Below are 16113 nucleotides of genomic sequence, written 5' to 3'. Positions count from 1 at the left end.
GAGAATTTGCATTTTTTAATTGTGTGGTAAAATAGTCTGTTTGTAAATGGAAGCTTAAAATGTCTGTTTTCTTCCAAAGGAAACTTTAACAGTAGAAAAGTGGGTGGTGGAGACTTGGCAAAGATTGAGAGAAATTGTGTGTTCCTGTGAGAGCTCCTTTGGAGCCCTTTGGTTTTGAGGCATCCATAACCTCTGTCCTTTGAAAGAATTTTCTGGTGTCCAGCAGGGGCAGCTCAGCTTCTCTCAGTCCATGAGGATGTGTCACCTGCATACCTGAGAGCCTGAAACTGAGAGGGGTTTGGGATCTTTGAGACTTCCAGTGCTCTCAAATGTGGCTGAAGTTAAGCTGATGAGCATAAGAAATGATCAGGGGAGGATGTAGGGGGTAAAGAGGACATGGAGTCACAGTATAATCCTATAATCCTTGCTTCCTTAGGAATCTAGCCTTAATGTTTTGGCTTGCTGAATCATTTTGGCTTGCTTCAGGCATTCTTATTCATACATCTTTCAGGTCTCATTGGTAGACTAGGAATTTGCTAATGAGGTGTCAGATGTGGGGCTTAGGGCTTTTTTTTGTTTGTTTGGTTGGTTTTTTGCAATTCCATTGAAAATTTTCTTAAATTTAATGATGTTCTGAGCCTCAGTGCAAACCACGTTTTTCAGTCTGATCTCAGTTTTTCCAAATGGCATCTCCAAACAGCTTTTTCCTACAGACCACACTTGGGTCTGCATGTGCATCATCTCAGGGAATTACTGTGTATTTGTCAGAGCATTTGCAAAGCTGCTCTGGACATTGGAGAGCTGAGAACTTGTTTCTTCTTGTGCTCTCTGGCGTGCAGGCAGGCAGCAGCTGCCTCTCAATTCAAAGGCAAAGGAACAGAGTGACCCTGCTGTGGTAGGAATGGACTTTGGGCCTCTGTTGTTTCAGAACTGATACAGCACCTCAAAAGCTGTGCTGCCATCAGCAAGTGAATGTGTACCTGGGGCTCTGGAATTGCACTCTGACATTTTCTGGGTATTTCCCTGTTGTCTAAGCAGATGTTTAGCATGGACTGTTCTTTCTTCATTTATGCTTTATGTCAGTTCTGGCCAGCAGAACGTCTGCTTTTACAAGGATGTAATTGCTTGTCACAGAGTTGCAGGCTCATCTCTGGTTGAGCTGGGTTTTGGATGAAGACCCCTGCACAATCTGTAGAATCTGAACCCCCAGCTCTGCAGCCCTTTGGCTCAGCTGGAAGTGCTGGAACAGACCAGGGTCAATGAAAATTCTTCCACCCCACCCCAAGCCATGCCCTGTTTGCACGTTGTGCTGCATTTGCCAAGTGATCCTTATTCCCACAGGCCTCTGAAGTCTTGCACAAATGGGCTGGCATTGCTTATGCTATTTTGACATAAACTCTGCTTGCAAGTGTCAAATCCCAGTGATGGGGACATTTGATCATTCAGAAACATCTGTTTGGCTGCTGTGTTAGGGCTCTGTGTGGGTCACTCGCTGCAGGAAGAAGTTCTTTATTCCTTAAAGAGGTGTCTGTGCCAAGAGCTGGCAAAGAGCGAGTTGGCTCGACTGAGCCAAAGGTGCCGGAAGAGACGCTGCTCTGAATTGTTTATTGATTCCTTCTTGCTGAATGATAGCATTCTTCCTCAGTCTGAAAAAGGAGATGTTTGCATTCCTGCCAAAGGAAAGTTGGGATTTGTGGGTATTTTTTTTTTTTTCCTTTGGCTGCTTTATCTTTGGCTTACTTTTTAATGAATTGCAGCATTTAGATAAGCGTCATTAGCAAAACTCCATGTGCAGCAACTTTGTCTGTTTTCAAGGAGCTCTACATCTCCACTGCATGAGCCAGCATCTACATCCAGGGAAAAAAACAGCCAGTCCAGTGGTGGGAATTGTCTTACTGTGTGGAAGCTCAAGTTCTGCCCAGCATAAAGATGAAGGAAAGGCAGTATCATGGAGAAATAGCTGCGCTCTGCTGCTTCCTGAGCTGAGGGTGCAGTCTGTGTCCACAGCTGCCTTTTATCCAAGAGGTCAAGGTTTTATAGAGGTATCAATCTTTCAACATCTGCAGTGTGACTCACTCCTTCCCTCTGGCAGCCTGGGTGTTTAACCCAGTAAGACAGATGGGACCACAAAGGAGGATTTATTGTCCTGTTCCAGCTTATGGTTTCACTGTAGAAGCCTTCTGGTGCATATAAGCAGGCAGGTAAAAGGAGGCACTCTGAAGAAGATAGCAATGGAAAAGGAGGCCTGGATGGTGATAGTCAGAGGTCAGCATTGGCAACATATTCAGCCAGGCCTATCCCTCTTTGCTATCATTTTTCTTCTCATAAAGAAAAGGAGAGTGTAGATATGAGCCTCTCTGCCTGTTGTCCCTCTGTTACCTCTGGAGTTTAACACCATGAGACATCACCAAACTGCTGCAGAGCTCCAGAAATGCAGGAAATCCCTGGGCTGGCCCTTGCACTGCAGCTATTTTCCAAAATAGTTTCTGGTCCTTCTCACAGCTCCTCCATTCTGCTCCACTACTGCAGCCCCTTCACACTGATATCACCAAAATAAAATTCCCAGCTTCATTATTAGCATCCAGTTAGCTGAGCAAGCAGGAATTGTGTCTGAGGATTGTGCTGGGAACAAAGGATAGGTCAGGCTGCTTGTGCTCAAGGGACAGAAAGCAGCAGCACTGGAGAGTGTTTGAGATTCAGAATATATTTCATTAGCTGCACAGTCACATCTGCTTTTTATTCCCCCTGTGTACTGGGAGAAATACTGTGTGTTTGCATTTCTTAACTGACAGCTCAGCCAGGAGATATTTGGACATTTCTTGGTCTTGTTTTATGTGCCAGTGCCTTGGATTTAACTCTGCAGGTGCTGGCTCCCCCAGGCTCTGCCTGGGCACCTCACGTTGCTCTGTGCTGTTTTGCTGGGGGCTGCTGGTGATCCACACTACTCCAGCCATGCCCTGGGACCCCTTCCCTGCCTCTGGAAAGTGCCCCTTGCTTCACCCACCTGCAGGGCTGCCCTGCCCAGGGCTGTCACCCCACAGTGAGCAGCCTGTCCATGGTCCCCGAGGCTACCAGTGTGACAGGATCAAGGTGCAGCCATGCTGCTCCGGGCCTGCAGCTCTGGTGGAGAAGCCTGTGACTGTCACACGGTGTCCCTGGGGCTCTGGGGCAGATTGCCACAACATGGTGCAACAAAGCAGGAATGGAAAGGCAGCAGGACAGTGTGCTCTCACAGAGCCACCCAGCAGGAAGCTGCCTGTGCTTTTTCCCTCTACAGGCACATCTCAAGCAGAATGCGTGCATCTTCCAAATACAAACCACTGCTGGTCACAGCACTTGTAACGACTGGATTTACTTGGGAGGTGGGTGCACCCTCTGCTCTTCATCTGCTCTTGTGTAATTCACTTTATCTTCAGTTGTGCAGACAAGGCATGAGGCTGTTTCTAACCCCCGAGCACACAGGCAGCATGGAGAGGAAATGACAGGTACCTTGGGACTGAACTGTCAGGGATGTGATGCAAGTCACAGCCTCAGAGTCCTTTCTGACCAAATGAGGGTGCACTCGGCCGTGGCAGACCTTGATCCCTCAGCCAGCTGGCCACGAACTCTTCTACAAAGCAGGGTCACCATGACAGGCACCTGGGGTGGGCCCCAGACGTGCCCCACTGCCACCGGTGGGTCCAGCCTTGCCTTGCAACCCCAGCAGGAGGGGTTGGCAGCTGCACCCCAGCACCAAGCTCTTTGCAGGGGCCCAGAGGCTCTGCTGGGCACTGGACCAGCTGAGGGCCAGACACCGACGTGTGTTCCCAAGATGACGCAGCAGCAAAGACAACAAAACAGCTCAGTTTGATCCACACAACTATTTCTTTTTTTAATTATTAACTTGTGCCTTACAATAGAAGAGGAAAGAGTGCGAGCAAACAACTTGCTGGTTCCAGGAACTACTCTGGCAGCACCGCAAGGGCAGCGAGGTCTGGTGCTGATAACCCTGCCGGGCACTGACACACAACACGCGGAGTCTCCGGCTCTTGCAAAAGCGATCGCTGGCAATTTAAGGCATTGAAGGAAACCTATGGTTGTTAAATCCTATATCAGATTTGGCACACGTTGGAACAGTTAGAGCGGAGACAAGGATGCTTTGCGGGCTGGTGTTCAGGAGTCCTGCAGCTTCCCAGTGCTGGCTAATCTGGGCACAGGGTTTTCATGTGCAGACTGTGCAGTCTAACAAGGGGCCCTCGGACCCTCATATTTGTGAGAGTGATAGCACATGAGGTGCTGCACCCCGCAGCGTGATGGTGCCTTCACCTCCAATGTCGCAGTTCCCTGCCCTGTGCCTGCTGCTTATAAACCCCATGTGCCTGGCTTGACTAGTGCTCTCAGGAAACAAGATTTGTCAGTACAAAGAAAAAGTAACATTCCTTATAGTTCAAAACATATGTGGCTGAGATCAGATGTCAGGTGCAGTTACAGTCCAGTATGGCTATTTCTGTGCTTCTAAGATTAAAAGTGGATGGCTACAGTTTGAGGAGTGGGGAGGAGTTTAGCTGTGCATGAATTTGGATAATTGATGAAACTAGTTACAGTAAACATGTTGAGTTGTTTCCCTCCCCTCCCCGGAGAGCTGGCTCAGCAGCATTCCCAGCTGGCTGCCCCTCGCCCGCCGCAGGAGGAGAGAGGAGCGTGTTACGAGTCCATGTGCCACCACCACAACGACCAACATGCATCTCTAGCTACCTGTCCTGCATGCCCCCACCCCATTTAAAAGGGAGCAATGTGCCAAGCTCGGCCTCTGTGTGGCAGGACCCGCAAGGAAACCATCCCTGGGTTGTTGTCCCCGGGGGGTTTTTATAAGGGAGGCTTCCTGCGAGCCCAGTGCAGCTTTGTGCCCAGAGCAGCAATATCAAGGCCGAGTGGAGACTGTTCCCCCTCAAATGCTTATGAACATTGGGTCCTGATGGTTACATCTTTGCATTGGCAAGGATTCCTCCAGGCAGGTTTAACCTTCCTCTTTTCTTGACAGAGGTTATGGTCCCCTCAATCACCTCAGCCCTGCTGGATGATATTTTAGAGGTCACTTTAATAACCTCTCCTTGCTCCTCCTCCTTGAAGGACAGAGTAGAGGAACTAAAGCTCCTTGGCTGGAAGGAGTAAGTGGGGCTGGGGAGGGAATTGAGAGATGGAAGGCCGCCACTTCCCATGTTGAAGAGGGTCTCCTCTCCCTCCAGCAGCTTCCTGCAAGTACATGACAAGGGGAGAGGTTAGTATGGGGATGTGAAATATCTGCAAAACTTGAGAGCATGTTGTGCTCTGCAGGCAAGCCCAGGCCATCACCACAGTTCACACTGCACCATGAAACTGATTAAAAATCATATTTTGGTCAACCATTTCTGGAAGACTTGCACAGGAGAGCAAGGGGTACAGGAGAGCAACTTTCTCTTTTCTTTCCTCTCCAGAAACACCAGGAAAATAAATACCTGAAGCACAGTCTTTTGCAGCTACTTTTAACTTTGCAAGAGAGACAAGTTTCCAACCCCAACTGTCCCATTAAAAAATACTGCTTCTGGGATGGCTGAGGGAAATGGTTCACAGCTGCTAGATGGAGGCAGGACACAGAGCCATGGCTGCTCCCCAGGCAGGAGTATGGCAGATCCAGGTGGGGGAGATGAACAACATGCTTAAGGTACTCCTGGAGTGTGTACCCAAGTATTTTCTGGGCCCAGCCTAGTGAGGTCAGGGGATTGAGCTTGGGAAGTGTCCAGGTAGAGTAGGAATAGGGCAGCCTTACCTGTAGGCAGCTATCTCGATATCAAGGGCCATCTTGACATTGAGCAGGTCTTGGTACTCCCTCAAGTGCCGAGCCATCTCATTTTTGGTGTTTCGCAGGTCATCCTCCAGCTGTCCAATGGTGTCCTGCAAAGGCAAGGGTGCTCAGCCCTGTATTTTGGAGCAGGGACTTCTCCCACAGTCCCACTCTGCTTTGCCCATTGTAGAGACAGGGAAGTTGCAATGAGCAATTGATCCATGATGGCACATCCCCACCAGGGGCTTGGGACCATGAAATTTCATGCTAGCAGGGATGAAGAGGCAGGCAGAGCACCTGGCCCGGTTTGTGAGAATGGGCAATGGGAGAGGGTTTAGCCAATGATGGATTCATGTCGTTTCTCATCTGTTTGCAGATGGGCAAATAGTGCATGGTGGTGGGTCCCCCAGTCCTGTGGGGGACAAGGCAGGCTGCTACAGAGGGAAGTTTTGGGCTTAAACATCTTCAAAGTAGAGGCAGTGGCTCAACAAGACAAGTGAAAGCACCCCCCACTGCAGCAGCAGAGAAAGGCTGCAATATGCATTTGCAGGGATTAAGAAGGGTTGGGACATGCTTCCAGGAGGTGGAAGGAGAGATGCTTCTGCCAGGGGTCCCCTCCAGGTGGGGAAGTCTGTCACCTTCCTGGGAAAATGCCTCAGAGCCCCAGAGTGGGGGATTCTGAATGCAGGGATTTGGGGAGGTTACAGAGACAGGGACCTGCCCTGGCAAGAGCCAGGGTGCTCAGCTGGACAACGGTGTCCTTCTAGCATCCTTCCTGTCAGCTTTGCCCTGCCTTTTGTCCCTTATAACCAGTTCTATCTGTGATGTGGAGGACTCCAAGGCCAGAATTCCTACTAACAAAGGAGACTAATATTTTCTTCTATTTTTTTTTTCTCAGAAAAAAGCAGTCTGTATTTCTCCCACATGCATCTCGGTATCTAAGTAGCTGCTTGAAAGCAGTGAAACCTGCTCCCATAAGGCTCTTCCCAATTGGGTTTCCTGCTGCCAGCTGCCCCACTGTGCCACCAGAGGAGCGTGATTTGGAACAGGAGTGAGTCAGCAGTTTGCACTTAAGCCATGATGTAGCCCTGCCTACTGAGCCCTGCAATGGCCACTGCCAACCTCCACTCTTCTGCATCCCCTCCCAGCGTCAGGACTTTGCAATTGCTTCCAGATCCTCCGTTCCAGCAAACGATCTTTGTCCTGCCACATCATCCTCATTTTGTCCCCTTCCCATTCCTATCATGTCCCCAGCTGCCTCTCCTGCCTAACCTTCCTGTGGACAGTGCAGAGACAATCCCAAGGAGCTGTGCTGACCCTGATGCAGTGAGCCCTGTTTGAGCAGAGCCTCTCAGAGCAGCAGCTCATCCTGAGTGCAGCATAGAGCATGTCACAGTCAGATTAGCTGGGTACAACCAGCCTTGCAGGATATTTAGGAGCCATCCTTGTGGTCTCTACTTTGACCTGTGCTGCCCTGACCATTTTCCACAGCAAAAGATCTGAAAGAAGCTGTGCCTCTGAGGAGATCACTGGGGCATCAACTGAGAAGCCACAGGACATGGCTGCTGCTGCTGTAGAGGTTAAAGCCTCTGCTCTGATGCAGACAGATTGCTGCTGTACCAAGCCAGGACAGGAAGGAATGACTTGAGGTGATCCCCACCCTGGGACAGCTCCACTCTTGCTGCTGTGACTCTTTGTGCCTCCAGCTCTCTTCCCTCTCCCTGTAGTCCACATGAACAAAAAGCTCTTTCAAAACTGGTTGTACTTCTTCCTGATCTGCACTTCTCTTCCATAACCCAGCTCTACCAGCTGGTAGAATAAAAACCCCCTCCTCACACCACTGCAAACCTGTTCCCTAACAAAAAGCTCTTGCATGTTGGTTCAGATTTGACTGGGCAGCCCACAATTATAAAGACATGCCCCTGCTTAAGCAGGATTGTTTTTAAAGCTCAGACAATAGGAATATTCTTTTAAGACACACTTCCAACCTTTTCCACTGTTTGCAGCCAAGGAAGTAACTTAGCTGATACACACACATTGCTTAATGTACTTCTAAGTATTGCTACACATAAAGTAGATGCTGAGGATCATATAGAAAAGCACTGCCATGCTGTCACTAAAGCAATTTCAATTATGGTGCTGTTTAATCCAGTTGCCTAATTTTCTTTTTCCTCAATTGATAGGTTGCTCCCAGGACCCCTCTTTCACATGACATCAGGAGTATTGAAGAAGATTATTGTGTAAAATGTTTTCACTATAGATAATATTTTACATTGCCTATTTCCACAAAAATTGTTGAAGACCAGCTCAACTATTCAGGAAGCTTGCAAGCAGCTTGGAACTCAGACATGAATTTTAGAGCATCTGGCAAAATTTGGCCTTGGACATGACAAGGCATTACTTGGGCCTTCCAGGTATGATTAAAGGCAGTTGTTTCAGTATTTAGAAGGAAATGGCTTGATTTAGAAACCACAAATCGTTTAACAGCCATATAATAGAATAATCTCATGATTCATTTTATTATAAATCATGAACATTTCCCTGTAGCAAGAGAATGTGGCAATACTGCAATAATGGAATAAGAGATATGGAGCAGACAGTGTCTACCTTACATGAGTCTTTCCACAAACATAAAAAAATGCTGGGATCTGTCCAGATCCAGACTTAACCTTTGCAGAGCTCCAATTTCTGCAGTGCAGGTGCCAAGAGCTAGGCCACAGGGCAAAGGGCCAAGCCTGGGCAGACAGCTTCGAGGAATTACCCACAACGATGTGTAGGCAATTTTGGACCTGATCCTTAAGGGACAGGGCAGGGACGGATCGATGCCCCAAATAGCACTACCGTGTGAGGGATGTCCACTGTGGGAAGGGAGCATTGGAAGGGATGTGCTGACCTGCTTCCCCGAAATCTGCTCTATGGGGTTTTGCCTCTGGATAAAGGGTGAAGGCAACAGGCAAGGCCGTGGTGGAGCAGGATCTGCGTGCACAGCAGAGAGGCACAATGCTGGGTTGTGGGAAGGCTGCAGGGATGCCTGGAGCTGTGCAGCTCTGCAGGGGCACTGCCAGCATGGGTGGGTTCTGCACAAGGCAAAGGGGTGGGTGCCGTTCCGTGCTAGGGGTGTTTTGTGTAGCGCGGCACTGTTCGGGACAGCGCAGGCGATGGTGCTGGGTGATGTGGGCCAGGGGCACCGCATGGGGCCGGGGCGTGCAGTGCTGCACAGAACTGGGGAGGGGCTGCTGCAGGGGATGGAGCTGCGCTGCAGCGCTTCGCAGGCCGCGGCGATGCTCAGCGCTGCACGGGACCAGGGAAGGGAAAGTATGGGGACGCGGGTACCGCACACAGCGCCGGGTGTTCGCGTGGGATGAGATCCCCGGCGCTACACATTACAGAGGGCGGCTGCTGGGATGGAGGTGCCGACTGGTGCGGATGGCGCGGGAGGAGGATGCTCGGTGCCTCCCAGCGCCCGGCGCTGCCCGGTGCCAGGGGAGGGCACAGTGACGATTCCCGGCGCCGCCCGGCTCACCTGCAGGCCGGCGGCCTCGGCGTTGTGCCGCTCCTCCAGCTCCTGCAGCTGCCTCTCCAGGGACTGGTGAGCGCCGCGCAGGCTCTCCATCTCCACCAGGCGCGCCTGGAGCTGGCGGCGGCACTCGCCGGCCTCGCGGCGGCTGGCGCGCACGGCCTCCTGGCTGCGGGCCGCCCGCTCGTGCAGGCGGGCGCAGCGGGCGCGGTACCAGTCCTCGGCCGCCTGCAGGTTGCGGGCCGCCAGCGCCTCGTACTGAGCGCGCAGCTCCCGCAGCGCCGCGGCCAGGTCGGGCCGCGGGGCCGGCGGCGGGGCCGCGGCCGGGAGCGCGGCGCCCAGCTCGGCGAGATGCTCGGCGTGGGCGCTGCGCAGCGCCGCCAGCTCCTCCTGCAGCGCCGCCGCCCGCCGCTCCAGGTCGGCGCTGGCGCGGGAGGCCGCCTCGGCCGCCTGCTGCCGGGAGCGCAGCGCCCGCTCCGCCTCGGCGCGGCTCCGCGCCTCCTCCTCGCAGCGCGCCCGCAGCCGCTGCGTCTCCTCGGCCAGGCGCGCCCGCTCCAGCGCCGCCTGCGCCCGCTCCCCGTGCGCCTCCTCCAGCCGGGCGCGCAGGGCGCGCAGCTCCCCGCCCAGCAGCTGCCCCAGCCGGCGCGGCTCGTCCGAGCGCTGCCGCAGCGCCGTCAGCTCCGCCGCCAGCGCCCGGTTCCGCTCCTCCAGCGCCCGCACCCGCTCAATGTACCCGGAGAAGCGCTCGTTGAGGCCCTGCAGCTGCTCCTTCTCGCTGCCCCGCGCCCGCCGCGGCTCCGCGCCGCGCTCCCGCACCGCCTCCAGCTCCGCGCCCGGGCGCGCCCAGCGGCCCGCCAGCATCTCCGGGCGCCGCGGGGCCTCCGCGAAGAGGTGGCGATAGGAGGCGGCCAGCGCCGCCGGCTCCGCGCTGTAGCTCATGGCGGCGGAGGGGGACCGGCGGCGGTGCCGGCGCTTATATACGGCGGGGCGGAGCGCGGCGCGGAGGGGGCGCGGGGCGGAGCGCTCCGGCGCGGTGCGGTGCGGTGCGGTGCGGTGCGGCGCGGTGAGGCGCGGTGCGGTGCGGCGCGGTGCGGTGCGGTGCGGCGCGGTGCGGCGCGGTGCGGTGCGCGGTGCCGCCGCGGCAGGAAGCGACAGGAGCTGTCCGTGCGCCGCAGTGCTGAAGGGCTGTGGCAGCGGGCGGGGCACGGAGCGGGACCGACGGACGGATGGATGGATGTGGGGGGAGATGTGTGTGGGGAATAGACGGTCACACGGACGCAGAAGGAGCGTGCAAACATACACAGGCATATGGATGAGGTCCCACACGCACAGAGACAGACGGATGCACAGGCGTGCAAAAAGGGTCAGGTGCATTCACAGGAAGGCACACGTCCACTTGCTCAGAGCCAGAGACAAAGGAGCAAAGCAGCTGTTCAGAGAGACACGCAGATGTATTGGCAAGAAGAGGCAGAAAGGTAGAGAGACAGAAGGAAGAAGGCAGAAATGGGCAGGTGGAGAGAGAGAGAGTCAGGCAGGCACCCAGAGAGACAAAAGACACGCAGACACACAGACACACACACTCAAATCACTCTTGCTGGGGTATCCCCAGCTGTCCCCTCCAATGCTCAAGGAAAGCTGTGCTGTTCATCTGTGTCCGGGTTGAAGGGGTCCTGGGGGGTTGGTTCCAGCCCCTTTTCTCTGATAAGGACCAGGGTGCCTATGTCTGTGTGGGATCTCCTTGGGATAGGGACTGTTGGGGTGCAGAGCTGGGAGTATGCCTGGAGGAGGGTGTGACCACGACAAAGGCTCATAATGGTCAGTCCAAATGTAACACAGGTGACACACAGGGAGGATTTTGCCTTCAGGTTGTTTGCCAGGAACTGAAACATTTCACTTTCTGTACTGTCCATGCAGGTAGGCTGGACCCTCCCACTGGCTCGGGTGTGCTGGGAGTACCCAAGGCTATATCACTGACAGGAAGGGGGGTACATGCAAACCCCACCTGCACCCCAGTGCAGGACCTCCAAGACACCAATGAAAAATTACTGATTTCTGGGAGCAGCAGCACAAAATACAGCTGTGAGATGGAAAAGCAACTTAATTTTGATGCAAGTGTGAGAAACATGTGAGAAATTAGCAAATATTTGGATCCTGTCCCCTGCTGTATATCTCTGTGGCACAGAGATCTGCACTATGCCCCGTTCCTCTTTTCCACTTATCCCTGTTTGTCCTCACAGGTGACCAGAGGACAGCATGAGGGAGCTCCAGCAAATAAGCAGGGAGGACAAACAAGCCAGGGATGTCATTGGAGAGAGCTGTGACTTCCAAAAGAGCTGTTGCTGTGGTTGAGCAATACCTTCAGTGCAGATAGCTCGATGTGCAGCTGCAGTGTGAGCTGCACACTTGCATCATCCAAGCAGCTCACGTTTTGATGGCAGAGCATCCCAGGCAGAAAGCCTTGGCACAGGTGAGGCTGCCGGCTATCCTCACCTTGGCCTGGGCTGCCTGGCTCACACTGCCAGGACAGAAATCCTCTTCTTGGTCTGCTTTTTTTCCCAGGTATTTCACATACTCCTCACATACAAGTGTGTTTTACCATTTCCTCAGTGTCTCCTACTTTGCATTACAATATCCTAAGTCAGGGGTTTACTACTGCAAGTAACTGATCACAGAACTAACAAGTTTCCAGCTCTGCTTGGTTATGTGTGTGGCATTGTTTTGAAGGCTTTGCTCTGATGCTTACTACTAATGATAGAGGCTTCTGTGCTTCTCTTTGTCATGGAAAAGTGGAGTGCAGTTTACCCTGGCTTCCTCACTCATGCTGTTGCAGCACTGCCATAAATATATATCCTTACAGCTGAGTTAGGAGTGTCACAGTCTCCTCCAGCACATGAACCACAAGGTAGTAGAAGTACTGATTTCCATGGGGAAAATGGGGAAAGACCCTGGGATAAAATCCCTTTGCCTCTGGGAAAGGGGTCGAGGTGTTCTGATGTCATTTATACACCCAGAAGGCGCTGCATGAAACAGTTGAGACCTGTGCCAGTTGCTGGTGTGACTGCTGGAACCGTGTGGCTGAATGAGCACCAGGGATCAGAGTCACTAAATTACAGCAGGTGCTGCTGTCCTGCAGAACAAGGCTGTGACTCCAAGGCTGGAGAAAAGCTGAACACTGGCATGTCAGACCTGAAACGAGATGACAGGCTGGACAAGTGGGCACAAACTGAAAGCTCAGTGTGATGTGTTCAGCATCAGGAAACCTTGACATTTGAGTAACTGTTGTGACACAGACACATGGCACCAGGGTTATAAGGCTAGAAAACAAGTAGAAAACCAAAGAGAAGCAGTCCCATAGTTAAGAATTGTACACCAATGAAACAACGATGGGTGGTATTAGGGATTAAAGTACCTCCTAGTTACTTCAAATATCAAGTCTTATACGTGAGACAGCAGGAGGACTCCTTAAAGCTCTGTGATACTCCTCACACAGCATCTGCTTGCTGACGAGGCTCATTAAACCACTTATCTCCCGAGCTGCAATCTGCCCGGGCTCCTGAGTCACAGGGAAAAGCCGTACTCTGAGCTGTGCACACGCGGCAATGGGACACACACCTCCCGGCCAGCACAGCCCATGAAACTAAAGCTCTGGGGGCTGCTTCACCACCCAGCCTCACCACAGCAGCTTCGTGAGATGGAGATGCTTGCCAGCGGTGGGAAAAAGGCAGATCCCAGTGTCTTCCAGGAGGCTGCTGCCACATCTCCTGTGGCACAGGTGGGTTTGTCCCCTGCAGGAGGGAGAGCTCCCTGGGTGAGGGCAGCAAAGTCAGGGAGAAAACATCTAAGTGGTAAACACACACATAAGGAGGACCGATGAATTTGCTTTATTGCACACACACAACCACATTAACAAAAATAGGAAAATGGCTGTACTGGATCCCTCTAACTCAGGAGTGTGTTTCTCACAGTGGGAGATTAATGCTTCTTTGGTATAACTTCTCTGGTTCTGTCTGTCTGCAGCTCTGGGGCTCCCCAGACAGCAGTCACATCTCTATTTACTGGCCTTTATCTAATCAGTGCAAGTTCATGTCCTGCATGCCATTATGCTCTGTAACCCACAGTTTGATAATGCACTCTATGAAAAAACATATTTTTTTATGTTTCAGACTGGCTGCCAGCTAATTTCACCCCATGTCCCTGGGACACAGTGGAAGAGCTGGGATATGGTTTCTCCCTACCCGCCTCCCTGTGCAGAATTTTGCAGACCTCTGCCTTACCCCACTTCACTTCTTTCCTAGGCTAAAAGAGGTGATTTCATTTTCCTTCACAGAAAAGCCATTTCACATTTTTAGTCATCCTTGTTGGCTTCAGTGACTCTTTTGGCGTTATGCATTGGAAGGACACACAGGCAGACATTTCAGGAGGGGCCCTGCCATGAGGATGCATGGAAATGACAAATACAGGTGGCTGCATGTCCAAGCAAAAACTCTTCCTTGGGGGCCTGGTGCAGGTGCTGTGAGATGTCCCAGGGTATTGGGAAGTGCAGGCTGAGCTTCCCTGGTGAGCAATGTCTCCCTGCCAGAGGCTTGGCACCAATAATGGACTTTGCTACAGCCAGAACTAATGCTTCTGGTGCTGTTGGGTGTTTCCTCTTGGAAGGGGGTGATGGAGCAAGGCTGACAGAGCCTGAAGAGCTACAATGGGCCAAGTCAGCAAAACCCTGCCCAGCTGCGTGTCCTCGTGCCAGAGGGTGGTGGCAGAGCCTTATTGGAGCAGAGTGGAGGGCAATAGGAAAAGCTGAGGGAGTCCTTGGGGTGATAAAGGAAGCGTCATGGCAGTGGGGACAGAAGAGCTGCTGCCAGTGTGAGGCAGACATTCCCAGCCTCTGGATGCTACTGAGGCGTGGGAAAGGAGAAGAATGAGTGTTCCAGTGGCTTGGCACAGCAGGGTGGGCCCGGATGAGGTGGGGTAAATGGATGGCTGCCATCACCCTTGTCTCTGGCAGGGATCAACCTGAGGTGGCCAGCATTCCAATGTGGGGCCTTTTCCAGCCCTCCAGGGTCAGGAAAAACAGACAGAAAAAGTGAGGCTTGTTTTGCTGCAGGGGGGTTGCATCACTCTGCACTTTTTGTGGTGGTGCTGACACAGTGGGCACAACTTGGGGGGCACCACAGGCAGTTTCTGCTCTGCACAATGATCCCCTCAGCCTGCCCAACCTAGTGGCCATGCCTGGAGGTATGAGTGATGTAGTCTGTGTTCACAGTAGACTGGGATGGGACACACCTGCCTGTTGCTGTGGTCACTGTCCCTCAATCCCCCAGCCATTCACCCCTGCCACCCCAGCTGCCTGGGGACCTCCTCACCACCCTCCTGGCAGCAGATGGGGCACACACTGACCCCAGCATTGTCCCAGCCCGCACTGCAGACACACTCCCCAAAGTATCAATGATTATCACATCATTTTAACCAAAGCTCTGGCTCTCTCAGCCATTAAAAATAAAAATAAATGGAGCTTAAAAATAAATGAACATTGTACAGCATGGGGAGCTGATGTCAAAGTACAGTGACCAGGTTTTACTTGATACCGAAGTCTATGCTTCCTTAAGCTCCTAGCTCAAGGTCCTGTAACTCAATGGCAAACTAATACAAAGGAGCCTGGTAACAGATTTTGAAAGTTAGCATTATGTGGTACAGCAACATCGAGGCTGGCTGACAAAACTGTGGGAGCTCAGGCAGGCCAGAGAGCTGCAGGCCTGGGTGTGTGCACACCTGCATGGTATGTGTGTGTGTGTGCAGCCCCAGAGATTCTGTCTGGAGTATGCCAGGCCTGGAGGAGGCTGCTGAGGAAAGCCTGTGTGGTTGTTCTGTGATTGCCACACTGAGTCACAGAATTGTTAGGGTTGGAACAGACCTCTGGAGATCTTCCAGTCCAACTCTGCTGACAAGGCAAGGTCACCTGGATCATGTGACACAGGGATGTGTCCAGGTGGGTTTTGAATGTCTTCAGGGATGGAGACTCCACAACCTCCTAGGCAGACTGTTCAATGCTCTGCCACCCTCAGCATAAAGTTTTTCCTCATCAGAGAAGATCTGGAGCACCTCTTAAGAGGAAAGCCTGAGGCCTGCTCAGCCTCATAAGAGGTAACTGAGACAGGACCCCATTAATGTGCACAAATATCTGAAGGGGGAGCGTCAAGATGATGGATCCAGCCTCTGCTCGGTGGTATTGGGCAACAGGACAAGAGGCAGTGGGCAGAAGAGGATGCACAGAAGTTCCACCTGAACATGAGGAAGAACTTGTGTGCAGTGTGGATGAACACGCACTGTACAGCGTGAGCAGAGAGGATGTGGAGTCTCCCTCACTGGAGATCCTCACTGAATCGTCAAGAACCATCTGTATGCAATCCTTGCCACGTCCTCTAGGATAACTCTGCTTGGGTGGGAGGCTGGACCAGACAATGCACTGTGGTCCCTTCCACCCTGATCCATTCCACGAGTCTGTGACTCATGCTGAGGTGCAACTTCCTATGGTTTAGTTTATGGCCATCGCTCCTCATCGTGTCGCCGGGCACCACTGAAAAGAGCCTGGCAGCATCCTCTGGCACCGGCTTCGAGGCGTTAAGGCGCGCAGCAGAGGCCCCTGTCGGAGCGCGCTCTGCGCAGCGCCCTCGCTCGGTCCCCGCGGCCGGCGCGGTGCGGCACTTTGCCGACGCTCCCTGGGCCGTGCGGCCGGCGCGCGGCGCGCACACTGCCCGCGCTCCCTGCCGCGGCCGGGGCGGGGCGCGGGCGGCGCCTGCGC

The 16113-nt window shown here is 53.0% G+C and overlaps 1 protein-coding gene across 1 annotated transcript; it reads right to left on the bottom strand.

Annotated features, from left to right (window-relative positions):
• Positions 1-3845: 3845 nt before the first annotated feature.
• INA (internexin neuronal intermediate filament protein alpha) lies at positions 3846-10747 on the bottom strand. Its single transcript, XM_021536269.4, has 3 exons — positions 9324-10747; positions 5786-5910; positions 3846-5232 (listed from the first exon to the last, which is right to left on the bottom strand). Exons 1-3 carry the CDS (start codon positions 10689-10691, stop codon positions 4959-4961), a joined length of 1767 nt encoding a protein of 588 aa, XP_021391944.3. The 5' UTR covers positions 10692-10747; the 3' UTR covers positions 3846-4958.
• Positions 10748-16113: the final 5366 nt, after the last annotated feature.

This window comes from Lonchura striata, chromosome 6 (genome assembly GCF_050655825.1).
Source record: "Lonchura striata isolate lonStrDom1 chromosome 6, ASM5065582v1, whole genome shotgun sequence".
NCBI classification, from domain to species: Eukaryota; Metazoa; Chordata; class Aves; order Passeriformes; family Estrildidae; genus Lonchura; species Lonchura striata.
This window is presented reverse-complemented; position numbering and strand designations above follow the sequence as displayed.

Excerpts from the sequence above, each read along its gene's own strand:
- INA (XM_021536269.4), bottom strand. The coding sequence starts at position 10,691 with ATGCACCTGACCCTTTTTGCACGCCTGTGCATCCGTCTGTCTCTGTGC. Across the intron at positions 5,911-9,323 it reads CCGAGGCCGCCGGCCTGCAG|GACACCATTGGACAGCTGGA; the intron begins GTGAGCCGGGCG and ends TTGCCTTTGCAG. Across the intron at positions 5,233-5,785 it reads ATCGAGATAGCTGCCTACAG|GAAGCTGCTGGAGGGAGAGG; the intron begins GTAAGGCTGCCC and ends ATGTACTTGCAG.